Source organism: Lactuca serriola, chromosome 9 (assembly GCF_051521515.1).
Source record: "Lactuca serriola cultivar US96UC23 chromosome 9, Lser_US96UC23_V15, whole genome shotgun sequence".
Taxonomy (NCBI): Eukaryota; Viridiplantae; Streptophyta; class Magnoliopsida; order Asterales; family Asteraceae; genus Lactuca; species Lactuca serriola.
Window position 1 is genome coordinate 73246128 of NC_136416.1, and position 16078 is coordinate 73262205.

General features: G+C 35.5%; 1 protein-coding gene across 1 annotated transcript; it reads right to left on the reverse strand.

Moving 5' to 3' along the window:
- Window positions 1-479: 479 nt before the first annotated feature.
- Window positions 480-2711, reverse strand: LOC145072702 (protein ROOT PRIMORDIUM DEFECTIVE 1-like). Its single transcript, XM_079019167.1, has 4 exons — window positions 2630-2711; window positions 956-2370; window positions 721-869; window positions 480-619 (listed from the first exon to the last, which is right to left on the reverse strand). Exons 2-3 carry the CDS (start codon window positions 2235-2237, stop codon window positions 787-789), a joined length of 1365 nt encoding a protein of 454 aa, XP_078875293.1. The 5' UTR covers window positions 2238-2370; window positions 2630-2711; the 3' UTR covers window positions 480-619; window positions 721-786.
- Window positions 2712-16078: the final 13367 nt, after the last annotated feature.

Below are 16078 nucleotides of genomic sequence, written 5' to 3' on the forward strand. Positions count from 1 at the left end.
TTTTTCACACCATTAAGATGCTTGAATCAAGATTTTATAAACTTCATTACCCCTCCCTTTCATTGTTATTGACTGATACGTACCATAAAAGGAAGCCCTTTGATTCAAGATGCTATCAACAAGCATTTCAAATCTACTCATGTGGATACATATAGTGGCAATCAATAGGTGATTGTCATGTCTTTACAAAGGTAATTGAGTTAGTTGTTTATTCATGTCTATATGGATCCACTTGAATGTAATTAAAATTTAAAATCAGATTTTACTTTGCATGTTATTGTTTAGACTCCTAGAATTGATCAAACCCATGCACCAAAACAAAAATCAAGAGACTAGACCACTTCAAATTTCACAAAAACAAATATTGTGAATAATTAGAAACACCTCAAAAACAAATACATAACACTCAAAATCTTGTCTAACATGTAATAATAATAAAAATATCTAGTAAATAAATACCAAATACTTTTAACGCTTTCCACCACCACCTCCAAGTTTAGGCCCCTTGCCTTTTGGGGCATTGCCACCTGTCTTTCCTTGACTCTTTTGCTTTGAAACCACCTCTGCTTTCTTTGCCTTCTTCTCATCTTTAGTTTTCTTAATCCTCTCCTTAATTTCACTGCAATTTCCACCAAAATCATCACATACTTCTTCACTTTCAAGTCAAAAACATCATCATAGAAGATAGAAAGAAGATGAAAAAAAAAAAAAAGATGATACCGAAGAGCTGCTTCTCTAGCTGCATCACGAACTTCTGGTTTCTCACTTCTTTTCTTTTGAATAACTTCAAGGGTGGCTCCCACAATGGCCCTGGAGTATGGCTTCTTGGTTGCACGACGCCTCTTCTTCACAGCTTCTTGAGCAATGTCCTGATTGAGAACATTTGATAGATATGAAGTTATCAATTATGCGTATATTCGTCAATTTCAATTTTCATCAGTGTCACAAGACTCACCACCCCTTTCCCTTTCCATTTCCGATTCCAATTCCGATTCCGTACCTTCATTCCCCTCATTGTCTTCATTAATTCTATCCAAATCATTACTCACCCTTTCCCTTCTATAATAAACAAGCTCATGTTCCATATTAGGCCTCCTCAAAGTAATCAATTTAGCCAAATTCCTTCTAGCCAAATACAACTCATTAGGTTCAATCAACTCCCCTCTATTATACGCCTCCCTAAGAAAAATCGTATGAAGCTTCCCATAATTCCCTCTTGTAGAAATATAAAACACACCCTGATGTTGAAGAAGAAAATCTTTAAGCTTTTTAGGCAGATTCATTGTAACCCTAAAATGAGCAATCCTCTCCAAACTAATCTTCTTCTCAACAGTTAAAGACAAAATCTCATGAATCATTGCAATCGCTCTCTTCTCCATTCTCTTTTCAGCTTCAAGTGATCTCATATCATAACCAGATACATCTTCATATGGCGACCAATAAGGAAGCCTTTGCCATTTCCAAACAGCTATCTTGTAATACTTCCCAGTTTTGAAACCAGGGGGAAAGTTTATAAGAAATGAGAATCTAATGTTTTCAGCTTCTCCACCTTTTTCTCTGTATTCTTTTTCCCTCATCTTCTCTATAGCACAAACAGCTAAATCTGGGTCTCTTTCTACTATCTCGATGTACTTGGTTTTGCTTTCTTTATCTTCAAACAATCGGAAAAATTGTGGGTGTTTTAGAATTATCGAGAATTCAAAGTCGTCGGGAAGTCCAAATTCTCTGCTAGCAATTCGAACATGGTCAAGCCCTAGTTGTCCGGTGTTTGATAGCATTAAGAGCTTCCTTAATCTGGTGACAGCATGGTCGATTTGGTTAATTAGAGCTTCGTTTTCTTGTTGGATTTGGATTAGGGCTTTTCGTGTAAGTCTGCAATAAAGGATTCTTTGAACTGGGTGTTCAAAAACATCGAAAATGTGTGGGAATTTGAGGATGAAACGACCTGCTTCGAATTGTTTGAAGCCGAGTCTGCGCGAGAGGTTGTCTAGACGAGCAGAGGAAACCATGGAGTTGGGTTGAGAGAGGATGAGTTCTTGAACTTTGAGGACTTTGCGTATTTTTTTCTCGATTTCCATGTAGTTATCGTATCCATGGTCTCGAACTCGTTGTTGCTTTTTGGGTATTGAGGTTGATTGTGAAAAATCGCGAAGACAGCAAGGAGTGAACTTTTGGGGGTTTTGAGATATCGAGATTGATTGTAGAACTCGGATTGAACGAGGGAAGATCTTATGCATTTTGAAGATGAATTTTGAGGGGTTTAGGGTTTAAGAACATGTAAAGTATTTTCTTACCTTTACACCTGAGAATCAGATCAATTGAGACTAATGCCCCAGCCATGAATCAGGATACATCTTCTAGCGATTGAAGCTGCAGAGAAGAACAAAAAAAAATAATAAGGAAACAATCAAAGGTGGGAATTTCTACAGGAACATAATTTATATACTTCAACCATTTAAGCTCTGATTTACTGGTTACAAAAGCAGAAAAAATCATTACTTAAATGATTAGTGTATTGAATTGCATACATGTAAACCATTATAGCACAGATAATCAAGCAATCAACAACTTGAAATTGAAGCAATGAAACTGAAAGGAAAAGATATTTGACAAATGAAAGAGATCGTACTTGAGCACCATGGCGGCGGCAGCAGCTTCCCTTCCCTGTTCGCGAAAAATAAAACCCAGGAGGGAATGAGTGAATGAAAGAGATTTTAAGTTTTCATTATACTACCTTGTAGAATCTAAAGTGACACTTTTACACATCTAGTATAGTTTTATTCTTTCCGACCTTTTAACTTTGTTGTTTTTATTTGACAAAGTAACCCATAACCTCGTGCATTTTTTTTTACATATTTAGCACAAATCAACTTACTTTCATATTTAAGACATTATCTTGTGCTTTTTTTTCGTGGATGCAGAAATCTATTATAACCAAATCATAATTTGTATAAGCATAATTATTATTATCACGGTAAAATAACATACTATCAAAGAGAATGTGCATAGTGGTCAATGGTATGACGTTGTATGATGGTAACACAGTAATACCACACCCCTTCGATGTTCGGTGACCACACATTCTAAATTTGGTGCTCCGTGCCCACACTTCAACACTCCACCAACTCTTTACTTCCCCCTCTTCTTTCATATTGTAAGTATTTAAACTATAAAAAAAACGATATCAATAATGTCATTCTTTCAAATTTGAAAGAATAATTCGGTAACACTACTAACATGGTAATCCGTATGGATTATTCTAAATTGATTATTTTAAAATTATCATTATAATTAGTTTATTACTATTATTTTGAGAATTTGTAAATTATATTCGAAAGAACATTCAATTGGTTCTATGCTTTGAAGAACATCCAACCATTATCATTATTCACCAAGTCTCTTTGTGATCTTCTCATATGGTGGATAAATCAAAAAGCTATTCGATAAATTTAATGAAAACATTATTTATATTTATATTTTAAATGAATATGGACAGTTGGATTCGAGTGATAATCACTAGCAATGATAAGGAAATTTGGGATTGTGATAGGGCGCATGGAACCAAGTTAGTTAATGAAGTGTGTGCGTATAGTCTCTAAATGACCTCCTAATGAATCAAAACCTTCTTAATTGTTAAGGAACATATATAGTTCTCTTCACCGTTAAGAGGTTGGAACCATTTAACACTAAATTGTTCAATTTTATCAAACAACCCCTAAATCCGAATACATTTACAAAAACACACTCATTAAAGCTTTGGGGGTTTATAAGTGATGATTTGTGAAGAGTTAGAGAGAGAAAAACTATTTTCATTATTCCCAAACTGTTATTACAATACTGAAGAATAAGAGATTATATAATCTGTACAAACTAATCTAATCAGAGTAAAACTAATTCTCTAACAACCAATCACGTGATAAACCTGTGAGGTCAACATAAGTCAAGGATAACACTAACATCCCCCCTCAAGTTGGGAGATGATGAACTCCTAACTTGCTGACCAAATGGTTGTGTTGTTTACTTGAAAGATTCTTTGTAAAAACATCAGCTAATTGGGATTATGTTGGAACATGCTTGAGAGAAATCAAATCATCTTGTAGTTTCTCGGACAAAATGGCAATTGATCTCCATGTGTTTTGTCCTCTCATGAAATACAGGGTTTCGAGCGATGTGTATAGCAGCTAGATTATCACAGTGAACAGGAACATGAGTTAAATTGGGGACAGTAAACTCCTGTAACAATCTTGTAAAATTCAGCTATAACCCTTCTCATACTCCTATATTCAGCTTCTACTGAAGATAAGGAGATAGTAATTTGCTTCTTGGATTTCCAAGTAATTGGTCTATCACCAAGAAAAATAATGAATCCACTAATACTTCTTCTAGATTGGGGGCAAGAAGCCCAATCAGAATCACAATAAGCTCTTAATGAAAATTCATCACTATTGTCCATTAACAATCCTTGATTTGGATCATTGTTAAGATATTTAAGGACATGCATAGCTGCTTCCAAGTGAGGAGATCTAGGATCTGACATGAATTGGCTAAGATGTTGTACAGAAAAAGCCAAATCAGGTCTGGTGTTGAATAGGAAATTTAATTTGCCAACCAATCTTCTGAATACTTCTGGATTTTCTAAATGATCCCCTTGAGAACGGAGTAATTTCTGATTTGATGGCAGAGGGAAAACTGTATTTCCAGAGCAATTAAATTCCTTTAGCATTTCTGAAACAAATTTTCTTTGAGTGAGAATGGTCCCTTGTGTAGTATACAATACCTCAATGCCCAAAAAGAAATTAAGATTTCCAAGATCCTTGATCTTGAAAGTTGAATCTAGAAAAGCTTTTAATTGCATGATCTCCTCTTTATTGTTGCATGTTATCATAATATTGTCTACATATACAACAACAAATGTAACATGACATCCCATTTTCTTAAAGAATAGGGAGTAATCATTCTTGGAATTTTGATATCCAATATTCTTTAAAGCAGAAGAAAGTCTAGCATGCCATTGTCTTGATGCCTGCTTAAGCCCATATAATGATTTTTGAAGTTTACAAACTTGATTTGGATTGGACATCTTTAAACCAGGTGGTGGTTTCATGTAGATCTCCATGCAAAAATGCGTTATTCACATCTAGTTGATACATATCCCATCCTTTATTAACTGCAGTAGCTATTAAAGCCCTGATAGTAGTCATTTTGACCACTGGTGAAAAAGTCTCTGTATAGTCAGTTCCAGCCTTTTGTGTAAATCCTTAACCACTAATCTCCCTTTACATCGTTCCACTTCACCATTAGCCTTGTATTTTACTTTATACACCCATTTACAACCGATGGGTTTCTTCCCATTAGAAAGATCAACAAGAACCCATGTGTTATTTGCTTCCAAGGCTTCAAACTCTTTAGCCATAGCTTCATGCCACTCAGGTATTAATACAGCCTCTTCAAAGCATGATGGTTCAGAAATTTGATCCATATTTTGAATCAACCGTTTTCTTTCTTGTGATAAGGTAGAAAAGCAAACATGTTTTGGTGAAGAAGTATAAATGACATTATGAGAACAGGATAAAAAAGAATAACACTGAGGATTTTGGAACTTGCAAGAAGCATTATTGCAAATAAAGTCTTGCAAGTGGGCAGGAGTCTTGAGAGTTTTGGTGGTGCGTCTAAGAACAGGTGGAGGATCTGTATGAACATGTAATGGTTGAGAACTATCATGAGGGGTATTTTGGGTATTTTCAGAAGTAGCATCAGTAACAATAGGAACATTAATATCAAAGTGACATAAGTTGATCTCACTTGGGAATAAGGGCTCAAAGGATGTTTTATTATCAGAATAGGGAAAAATATGTTCATGAAAGATGACATCTCTGGAAACAAGAATTTGCTTTGTTGTCATATCATAAATTTTATATCCTTTCTTGCCGTATGGATAACCAATAAAAATACTTGGAAGAGCTCTGGGCTTAAATTTGTCTCTGTTGTGTGATAAGGTACTAACAGAACATAAACATCCAAAACTCTTCAAATCTGAATATCTAGGATGCTTACCGTATAGTACAAAATAAGGAGAATTTCCTTTTAAAACTTTTGATGGAAATTTGTTTATCAAATGACTAGCAGTTAAGACACAGTCACCCCAAAAACTTAAGGGTAGTTTTGATTGCAACATTAGAGCTCTAGAAGTTTCCAAAAGATGTTTGTGTTTCCTCTCAACAACTCCATTTTGTTGAGGGGTATTCCTGCAACTTGTTTGATGGAGAATGCCCTGTTCTTGAAAAAAATGAAATGGCCTCATTATTTGATCCCAATTCATAAGCATTGTCTAATCTTATGAATTTGATGCTCTTGCCAAATTGAGTTAGAACCATCCAAATGAAACCTTTGATGACATTAAAGGCGTTACTTTTGGTACTTAAAAGATGAGTCTATGTGGTTCTAGTAAAATCATCTACAATAGTAAGAAAATAAGGCTTTCCATTATAGGTTTTAGTGTGATATGGGCCCCATGTATCAACATGAATTAGATCAAAAGGAGATGAGGTATGAATCGTACTTTGACCAAAAGGTAACTTGTGTTGTCTAGCTCTAGAACATATATCACAAGAAAGATTAGAATTAATCTTTACATTGTTCAAAAGATTTAAAACTTTCAACTTGTACAATGGTAAATGTCCAAGCCTATTATGCCACAATAGAAATGAATTGTTTGTGGTAGCATTATTAGAAACAGAAGTAGAAAAAATGACAGATGGATCTGAAGGGGTATTTGAAGTAACATAAAGGGCAATTGCTCTGTTCTTCTTCCGGTTGGAATGCATGAAATATAGTCCAGCCTGATGCCTACCAAGAACCAGAGGCCTCTTCAGAGAAAGGCCCTGCAATAAGAAACAAAACTTGTCTGAAAATACAACAAGAGATTTTAATTGATGACACAACTTGCTGATTGACAGATTATTGAATTGGAAATGTGGTACATGAAGAACATTATGAAGAATAACATTCACAGCAAGATAAGTGCTTCCAACTTCATAAGAATACCATGAATCATGATACATCTTCTAGCGATTGAAGCTGCAGAGAAGAACAAAAATAAATAGGAAACAATCAAAGGTGGGAATTTCTACAGGAACATAATTCATATACTTCAACCATTTAAGCTCTGATTTACTGGTTACAAAAGCAGAAAAAATCATTACTTAAATGATTAGTGTATTGAATTGTATACATGTAAACCATTATAGCATAGATAATCAAGCAATCAACAACTTGAAATTGAAGCAATGAAACTGAAAGGAAATATATTTGACAAAATTACCTAATTGTTAGGGGTAAACGATTTCTTAAGAAGAACCGAAGAATCGGCTTCAGGATATTACCGTTGATTCATTATTTGAGACGATTCACACCGCATTGACCTAAACGGGTCAAACCTCTTTGAATGGTTTGATGCTTATTTAGTTGTTTTATTATGGGCCTAAGGCCCAATCTCAAAAATAGTCCTGAGTTTTGGCTCGGGCTTAGGGCGGCCCAGATTTTTTCTTCGGTGATCGGTTTTTGTTAAGACCGCTCACAGTTCGTCCTTTGACCACACACGGTCCGTCCTTTGACCGCATAATTTTTTCGGATCGGTCTCGGTCTGGATCAGTCTGATCACACAGTCTTTCTATTCGTTTAATTCAATTTGGATTCGTGATTTTTTTGTTATGTTTTCGGTTTTTCGTTTTTGTTTTTCATTTTTTTATTTCACCTTTTTTATTAGTTTGTGGTTAGGAGTTGGTTAATTTAATAATATCATAAAGGAAGTAATGAGGTAGTAATAAGGTAAAAAAAAATACGGTTTAATTTTATGATATTAATAATATAATAAAAAATACATATATCGATGTAAAAATATGGTTTAAATAATACAAATATGTATTTATAAATGACTATGTTTTTTTTTAAAATACATACGTTTTTACTAAAGTATTTATTTATATAAAAAAACAAATATTATCGCTTCAAAAGAAGTTTTAATGCGTATATAAGTATTTGATTATGGTATGGGTTATGGGCCGATTAATCGATTACTCAGGCTGAGCAAAAGGTCCAGTTTATTAATTTAGATGATCGTATCGTTCAAATCACCCAATGTTGCCCGACTTTCACTTTTTTTTTTTTTTTCATAACATATTCTGTACATGTGCGGACGCAAGATTTCATAGTAAGGGTTGCACGGGAAACTTAGGTTGCACGATAGTAGAAAAAAATAAAAATTTTAAAAAATTTCGAAAATTTTTCCACTGCACCCGGAAAAGTTAGGGGTTGCCGGTGCCACCCCGGAACTCCCCTAAATCCGCCAATGCTTGTATATGATGTTTCAAGTTCGATTATTGATCTCTTTACGATTCATATTTTTATAAAAGTTTTAAGATCAATTATAAGACCAAACTCAGTATTTATATCCAATAACTTCAATGGAGGAATGTATATGATATTTTGTTTAGTTTCTTTTAACCATCTTCAAAATTTTAAGTTTACATATTTTAAGTACTGGTTATTAAAATTATTGGTTTAAATTTATAAAACATTTATATTCTCTTGGATGGTAAGTGGCTAGCTGTTGTCTAATAGGAGTCGGGGGTCCACGGGGGTGAATGTCAGGATTTCTTGCAATTAACATTCTAAGGACAGATTCAATTGTGTATTCACGAAGATTGATTGATCAATATTTCAAGTATGTCAATTACGAACAATTAGGTGGATGTCAACAGAGGAGTCGAGGGGAAGATAAGATAAGGAGTGCCAAAGAGAGGTGGGGAACCAAGGGCATGGGTTACAACCCTAGAAACGAATTTTATCTCATATGTTAAAACCTACGTAATCGGTATACGTGATGAAATTTGTTAGAAACATGATTTGCATAACAACTTTATTGATATTGATAAAGTTGTTGAAACTCAAAATGCTACTCGATATATGTTGGTGGAACGACATATCATTTAAAAAAAATTAAAAGACATTTACAAGCTTAAGTCTTTTAATATGAATCAAAATACAAATATAAAGTAGAGTATTGAAGGAAACAACTTAAGTTTTTCCATGGAATTTTAAAAAAGAAGATTATCCATTTTTTGATACGTGGAGTCAACAAGATGGGTATATTACTAATATGAGTTGGGTTAAATAGATATTCCATAAAATTTATAAAGAAATTTTCTGAAAGTTTGAATGACATACAGTTAAAAACGAATGCACATGTACAAGTGCTTGACTTCGACTCATTATGTTTATTTTGAGTTTGATTTCACGGTGCACAATGCTAAAGATGAAGTTTGGTATTGTCGTAGTGACATAATTCTAGACATTGATGGTTTTCCTTTTAGTTTCTTGAAACGTTATTAGGATATCATGCAAAATGATATTATGGAGTTTGTTGAGGATTTTTTATTCAGAGGTTATGCCCAATAACTATAATTCCTTATTTGTAACTCTGACTCAAAGAGCGATAATTATATGTTGGTTACAAAATTTAGACCAATTAGTCTAATCGGTTTGTAGTCCACCATTATAGCCAAAGTTATTGGAAATTTATTTAGCTTGCGCATTCAACAATGTTGTTAGTATGGAGCAATTGACATTTGAAAATGGTCATCAAATTTGGGAGGGGTCGTTCATAGTTAATGAGATTATAGATTGGTACAATTATACTATATTTATACACATATTTTGTGCAATGATTTAATATATATATATATATATATATATATATATATATATATATATATATAACCATAGCTTAATTTATTCAAACATTGCATAAAATATGTATATATATATATAGTTATATAATTGTACCAATCTATATATATATATATATATATATATATATATATATATACTTCTTGTTGGATTAGTGTCTAAGTCCATAACTATTTTGGTATGTACTTGACCCGATTATGAGCATGGTCCTTTTGGGTTGCCTTCACCATAGCAATATGTAGGATGATTTAAGGAGAAAAAGGTTTAAATATGATTTATTAATATATTATGAGAATAATATATTAAAGGAGAAATCATATTGGTTAATTAATATTAGTCAATAATTAATTATGAATTAATTTTGTGGCTAAAAGAGATTAATTAAATTCAGGGGACTGGACTGCAATTATTGGATAATTGAGTTATTGGGCTAAGGAATGCTAAAGGATCAAGGGGTGAACGAAATTATGATGGAAGCCCATCATATTTTCGTCCATGGCCTTATTCAGAAGGTTCCATGGGCTGCTTAGAGTTTAAGCTGTCCATTAGGGTTTTGACTGAAACCCTAGCAGCCTACACAAGTATATAAAGGACCCCTTAGGCTCCAAAAACGTGGACAACTGATTCTCTAGGGTTTCTAGTCATATTTGGGCAGCCTCCTTTCTTCTCCTCTTCATCCAAGTTATATATGGTGTTTGTGACTCCATTAGAGGTGCAGCACTTGAGGCACTAAGCTTTCTAAGGCCAATCCAAGCAAGGAATTGATTGTTATTGCTATATAACAATCAAAGGTAATTCTATAAACCCTAATTCAGTTTATAATATGTTAGATCTAAGTTTATTAGTCTTGGATTCAAAGCATGTACAATAGAGAAACCTAGATCCAAGAATTAGGGTTTGTATGAGCACATAGGACTGTTTCTTATGCATAAAACCCATCACTTCTCTCCCGAGGTTCGAAATGTGGAGGTACTTTTACCATAAGATAAATGATACTTAACATGTTTTGGGTTTATATTTTATAGATAATTCAACTAGGGAAGATGTAACATTCCAAAAGCCATAATAAAAAATTCCATTTTTATAGAAATTATTCCACAAACCATAAGATAGTAATCCATTATTTCAACACAAAACCATAGAATAAGAGTATCAAGTCTCTTAAAAACATAATCAATCATGAGGATGTGTAAGGTCACGCGTTCGTCTTGGCTCGATCATCTGATATACCTGAAACTGTGAAGCCAACAGTTGTAAATCAAAGCTTAGTGAGTTCCTCCAAAATACTCCACACAATAATACATATACAATGCATGTATATTGGGTCCACAACATTAGACTGGATTGCCCATGATTCCACAACATGAGACAGGATTGCCTGCTCCCGGCCCACAGCTCATGACTGGCTTACTCTCAACCCTATATCATAAGATTGGATTGCCCTCCCGTCCCTCAGTTTATGACTGGATTGCTCTCGGGTTTGTTGGTTTACAACACAAAGCAATACCGCCTAAACGCAATTGTACTATGTCGACATATGCAACAGATAAACAATAACCAGAAAATACATGTAATAATACAGATCTACCAATCTAACATATCACTATAGCATAGCAACATCCTATACACAATGAAATATAACTCAATCTAGTGTGCCGATATTGGTACCTTCGACCCACGGTGAGGAAAACTCACCTTGAAGTCTAAAAGGTAACTAAACTGATCACAAATCCAAACACTAACTCTATAGGTCACCTATACTACAAACATCGACCAAGCCTCAATCTACAACTCAAAATGTTCCCTTTGACCTAAAGTCAAAATTGGTCAAAGTCAACGGTCAACAGTTAAAAAAGTCAAAAGTCAACTTCCAGCTAATATACTCCCATCGTAACAGCTCTACACCCTGCATAGAGCCTAAGGTGGAAAATACAGGGAAAATCAGGGCTACACCCCGCATAAGGGGATTTACACCCTACGTAAACCCTTGATGCCCTAACTTAATTATTAAGCCCTTAATTCAAACCAAAGTCTTCCAACTTCCATATCTCTATCTTATAAATGTCTTAATGGATAAATTCTTTGACTTTATCCATTTGCGTGCATACTAAGGGCACAAAATCATAACCTAGGTCCAAAAGTCACCTAATGCTAAGAAATCATGCATGGATGGATGAGAGTGACCAAACTCTTATTTTAGTGACTTAACAACTCTAAAGCATATGGAAATGATATTGTAATTATTTGGAGTAGCTCTTACTCATATTCACCATGGGTATGGGGAAAAAGCATGAAACTCTTAGCATAACTTGATCTAATCATAAAATGGCATCAAGGTCGGAATTTTATACCTTCTTGAGATGGTTGATTGGATGAAACTTTTGGATTTATACTGATTTGAGCTCCCAAGTGGTTCCATAATCTTCTTCTTCCTTCAAAAGTGAACACAAAACACTCTCAATAGTCAAAACTCACAAATAGGGATTACAGTTTCTAAGGTTGTTTGGGATGATAGAGGTTGAGGATGGAAAAGCCTGAAGGGAGTTAGAGCCTTTAAATAGGGATTAAAACCCCAAGATTAAGGTTTTGGTTCTGTGTAGCTACGCACTGTGTAACTATACTTACGCCCTGTGTAGCCCACTTAAACCTCACATCCAAGTTCCCCCATACACGATGTGTAGGAGGCTACCTTACGCCCTGCATAGGACCAAAACCCCACATTAAACTTTAAATTAAAGGAAGAAGTTTACATGCAAGGATCAGGTGTTATAGAAGAATTAGGAGCTAAATGGTGAAGATAAAGAACAAAAGAGAATATTGAAAAATACATCGTATATGTCACGTCCAAATATATCACATATCGCATGGAGGTTGAATGGTTCGATAAAAATGAAAATACTTTAAACAACGTGACATGTCTAGCGACCCTACATGACACATTTGTTGTCGGTTTTAAATTATATATAAGGAATTCAACCCTAAAAGAAGAGGAACGAAAAAAGGATAGCTGTTCTGGAAGACCATAAACCCCTCTAGAACGAATTAGAAGCTGAGAAAAAAACTTTGCATTCTAAGTTTAAGTCTAAAAATCCTACAAATTCCTAGTTCTCTTAAACGGCCAGAAAAGACCGGTTTATTTATGATTATCAGAGTATCTTTTTTTAAAGAATAATGATGTGGAATTTGTTCCCAAAAACATGATAATGATATTATCACAGCATTACCGAAGAAATGTATTTATATTAAAAAATTTGGGATGTCATTGTCAATACAGTACATAAACATAAACGGAAATAATTATGGCCTTACAAACATTTGTTATTCTAATGATATATAATCCATAAATATCTCATTTGATCATCACATATATGCTCTTATGCCACTACCTGTAATATTAGAAACTGAGTGAGCCAAACTTGGGGGCTTCATGAGCACATAGGATTTTCAACCCATAATAATTAAATTATTTTAATTATGTATTTTCATCAAATCATTCAACCCGATTACCCATTCTCATTATCCTCACTTACTGTCCCTAAAGCAACTAACTCAAAGGACCTATCCTAAGCATCATCTTCAGGATAGACAATAATGCTCAGGGGATTCCTTAACAATATATGTCAATAAGGTAACCATGTTGGGGGGGGGGGGGGATGGAGTACACCTGGTGAACACTTAGTTTAAAAGCACCTACAGGTTGCGAGCCCGCTAGCGTTCCACTTGACTGTCTAGAATAGTTTGTGGTCGTCATTTATACTCCACTAGATTACTCAACATCAAGTACCTATCGTACCAAATAGTCAAGACCTCTCTTGTATATTTCATCTTTCATCTATCCATCTTTACTTATTCGATTTCGTAGCCAAAAAATTGAGGACTCTCTCATCTGTTTCATCTTTCATCTGTCCATCTCTAGCTAATATATTTTTTCGATATAGAATAGATATATAGTTTAAATCGAATAAAACATGTTTAGATCGTTCGTCTAGCATAGATATCAGGAGCACAGATAATAGGCACCTATAGCATGTAATTATCTTAAATACTTCATATCTATGTGTAAGATGAAAGTAATTATGCACTCACTTGTTAAAGTGATGCCTCAAAACTCAGACAATGCTTCGCTTCTAGTAACTTCCTTTTTCGTAACCTAGTGTCATTATCACTAAGTATTAGTCTAATATTCTATGCTACTAAAAATAGTCTAGACCTATCAATCATTCCAGTGAACACCGATAGTTCTATCAAATAAGGATCAACCATGCAAGACAATTGGGAGGCAGGACCATTTCGACGTATAGCCTTTCTAAAATCCAACAACAAAGCCAACATGGCTATTCTAGTCAGCTCTCACATAAGTAGATCAATTAGTATTATAAATTGGAATTAATTTTAGTTCTTATTTATAGGTTAATAATAACGACTTACGACTATAAATATAAGTTACACTGAAAAGACAAGAGTGTAGCTTAAATTACAGAGATTCTCCTAGACAAAAGACCAGAATTTGCACTCGCAGAACTTCAGGCTGATGTCTACTAGATGTCAAACTCCTAGGGACCTCATAACTTGCCAAAATACCCTAAACTCTAAGAAAAATTCAGACTAAGGGAGTAGAAATCGATATATATATATATATATATATATATATATATATATATATATATATATATATATATATATATATATTGATGTGACCTTGAACTCTGCTCTATGTCCTCCGGACCGAGTGACTCCGGCGAACCTGCGAGGTCACAGTAAGAAAGAGGCCGGCAACCATTCTCCAAAAGGAGCTCCCGGGAAAAAGTTCCGACGGTCAAGTCAACAGGTATTCTCTAGGGTTGAGTGAAAGTAAACTGGTAGAGAATCACTTACTTCCCAAGGTATTGAGGATAGCCTTTAATACTAAACTCCCTGGTAGTCTGTATGGGACAAGGGGGTCAGACCCGACAGGATCAAGGACGCTGATTGGTGGATCGTGCTCATGAATCTGTCAGAGCTAACGATTGGTTGTGGCAGTAGTGCTCTGAGTATCTGCTTTGTCTCCTTACCATTGTATTTGTCTAGGAACAAAAGGCGGCCCAGGCGGGGCCGAATTTTCTTCGAGAGCGCCCTTCTCTTAGGAGCGCTGGTGGGTACGAGATTCCGTTGGGTTTAGCCGGCCGGGCACGCTACGCCTTGGAGAGTTCTCTGTTGTGACCGGGTGTGACTCTTCCATGCTCGCTAGGGCATGTCATCAAGTCCCCTAGTACAGTAGTCATAATGTTGCTACGGTAGCTACGATGTTCTGGACTCAACTGCTTCGTACACGCGTTAGTTCTTTATGATGTGTTTTGAGCATTACATCAATCCTATGGAGTTGGCAGAAGAAACCCTAAGTCCCGGGTTCTGCACTCTATTTAAGGAGGCTTAAGCCTCATTTGGCCTCCTTACAGTCAGTTAGAGCTCTAAAGAAAACCCTAACCGTGTATTGTGTCATTTTGTGCACTGGAAGCTTGAAAGAAGGGCTTTGTGGAAGGAAGAGCTTGGAGAAACAAAGGGATAGGAGCAAGGAAGGAGTGGAATCCGAAATCTACCTCATTTAGTACTCATCGAAGGTACCAAGTCGACATCTTTATCTCTTTTTCCCTTCTAGATCTCATATGTTGGAATCTAGGGTTTTTATGGTGTAAGTAAGGTGATAGTGCAAGACATAAGCTAGATTTGAAGTTGTAACTTCAGATCTGGACCATTTCCGAGTTCTAGATCCATAAAGTTCATGTCTTGGATGTGAATGAGGCCCCCCTTGTGCATGAAACCCATTAAGAGCTTAGTTTTGGGCACTAAGAACCTTTTTAACCATGCATGCACGTAAAGTTTGCAACTTTACGTGAAAGGCATGCCCTGGAAGCTTGGATCTGTAGTTTGGAGTCGTTGCATGGCTCAAAATGGGTGTGTATGGCTTAAGGACTGAAGGAACTCGGCGAGTCGCAAGGGCAAATCAGCGAGTCGTATGAATATAGTCGTGAACTCGACGAGTTGGAAGAACAACTCGACGAGTCCAATGAAGATTGCCATAGACTCGACGAGTTGCATGAACAACTCGGCGAGTCGGATGAGTTTTCCCTAAGTTAGGAATGCGTGTGCATCGACGTGTTACTAGAAGGAAACTCGACGGGTGGCCTTAGGGCCTCAATCGAGGATCGTGGGAACTCGACGAGTCACCCTGGTGACTCGGCGAGTGGGTAAAGGTTTCAAGGAACTCGGCGAGTAGCCGAGGGTACTCAACGAGTTAAGGTCAACATGGACTGTTGACCTTGACTAAGGACTTTGACTTTGACCAACGTTAACT

Coding starts and splice junctions, on each gene's coding strand:
- LOC145072702 (XM_079019167.1), bottom strand. CDS start 2,237: ATGCATAAGATCTTCCCTCGTTCAATCCGAGTTCTACAATCAATCTCG. Junction 870..955: donor AATGGAAAGGGAAAGGGGTG/GTGAGTCTTGTG, acceptor GTTCTCAATCAG/GACATTGCTCAAGAAGCTGT.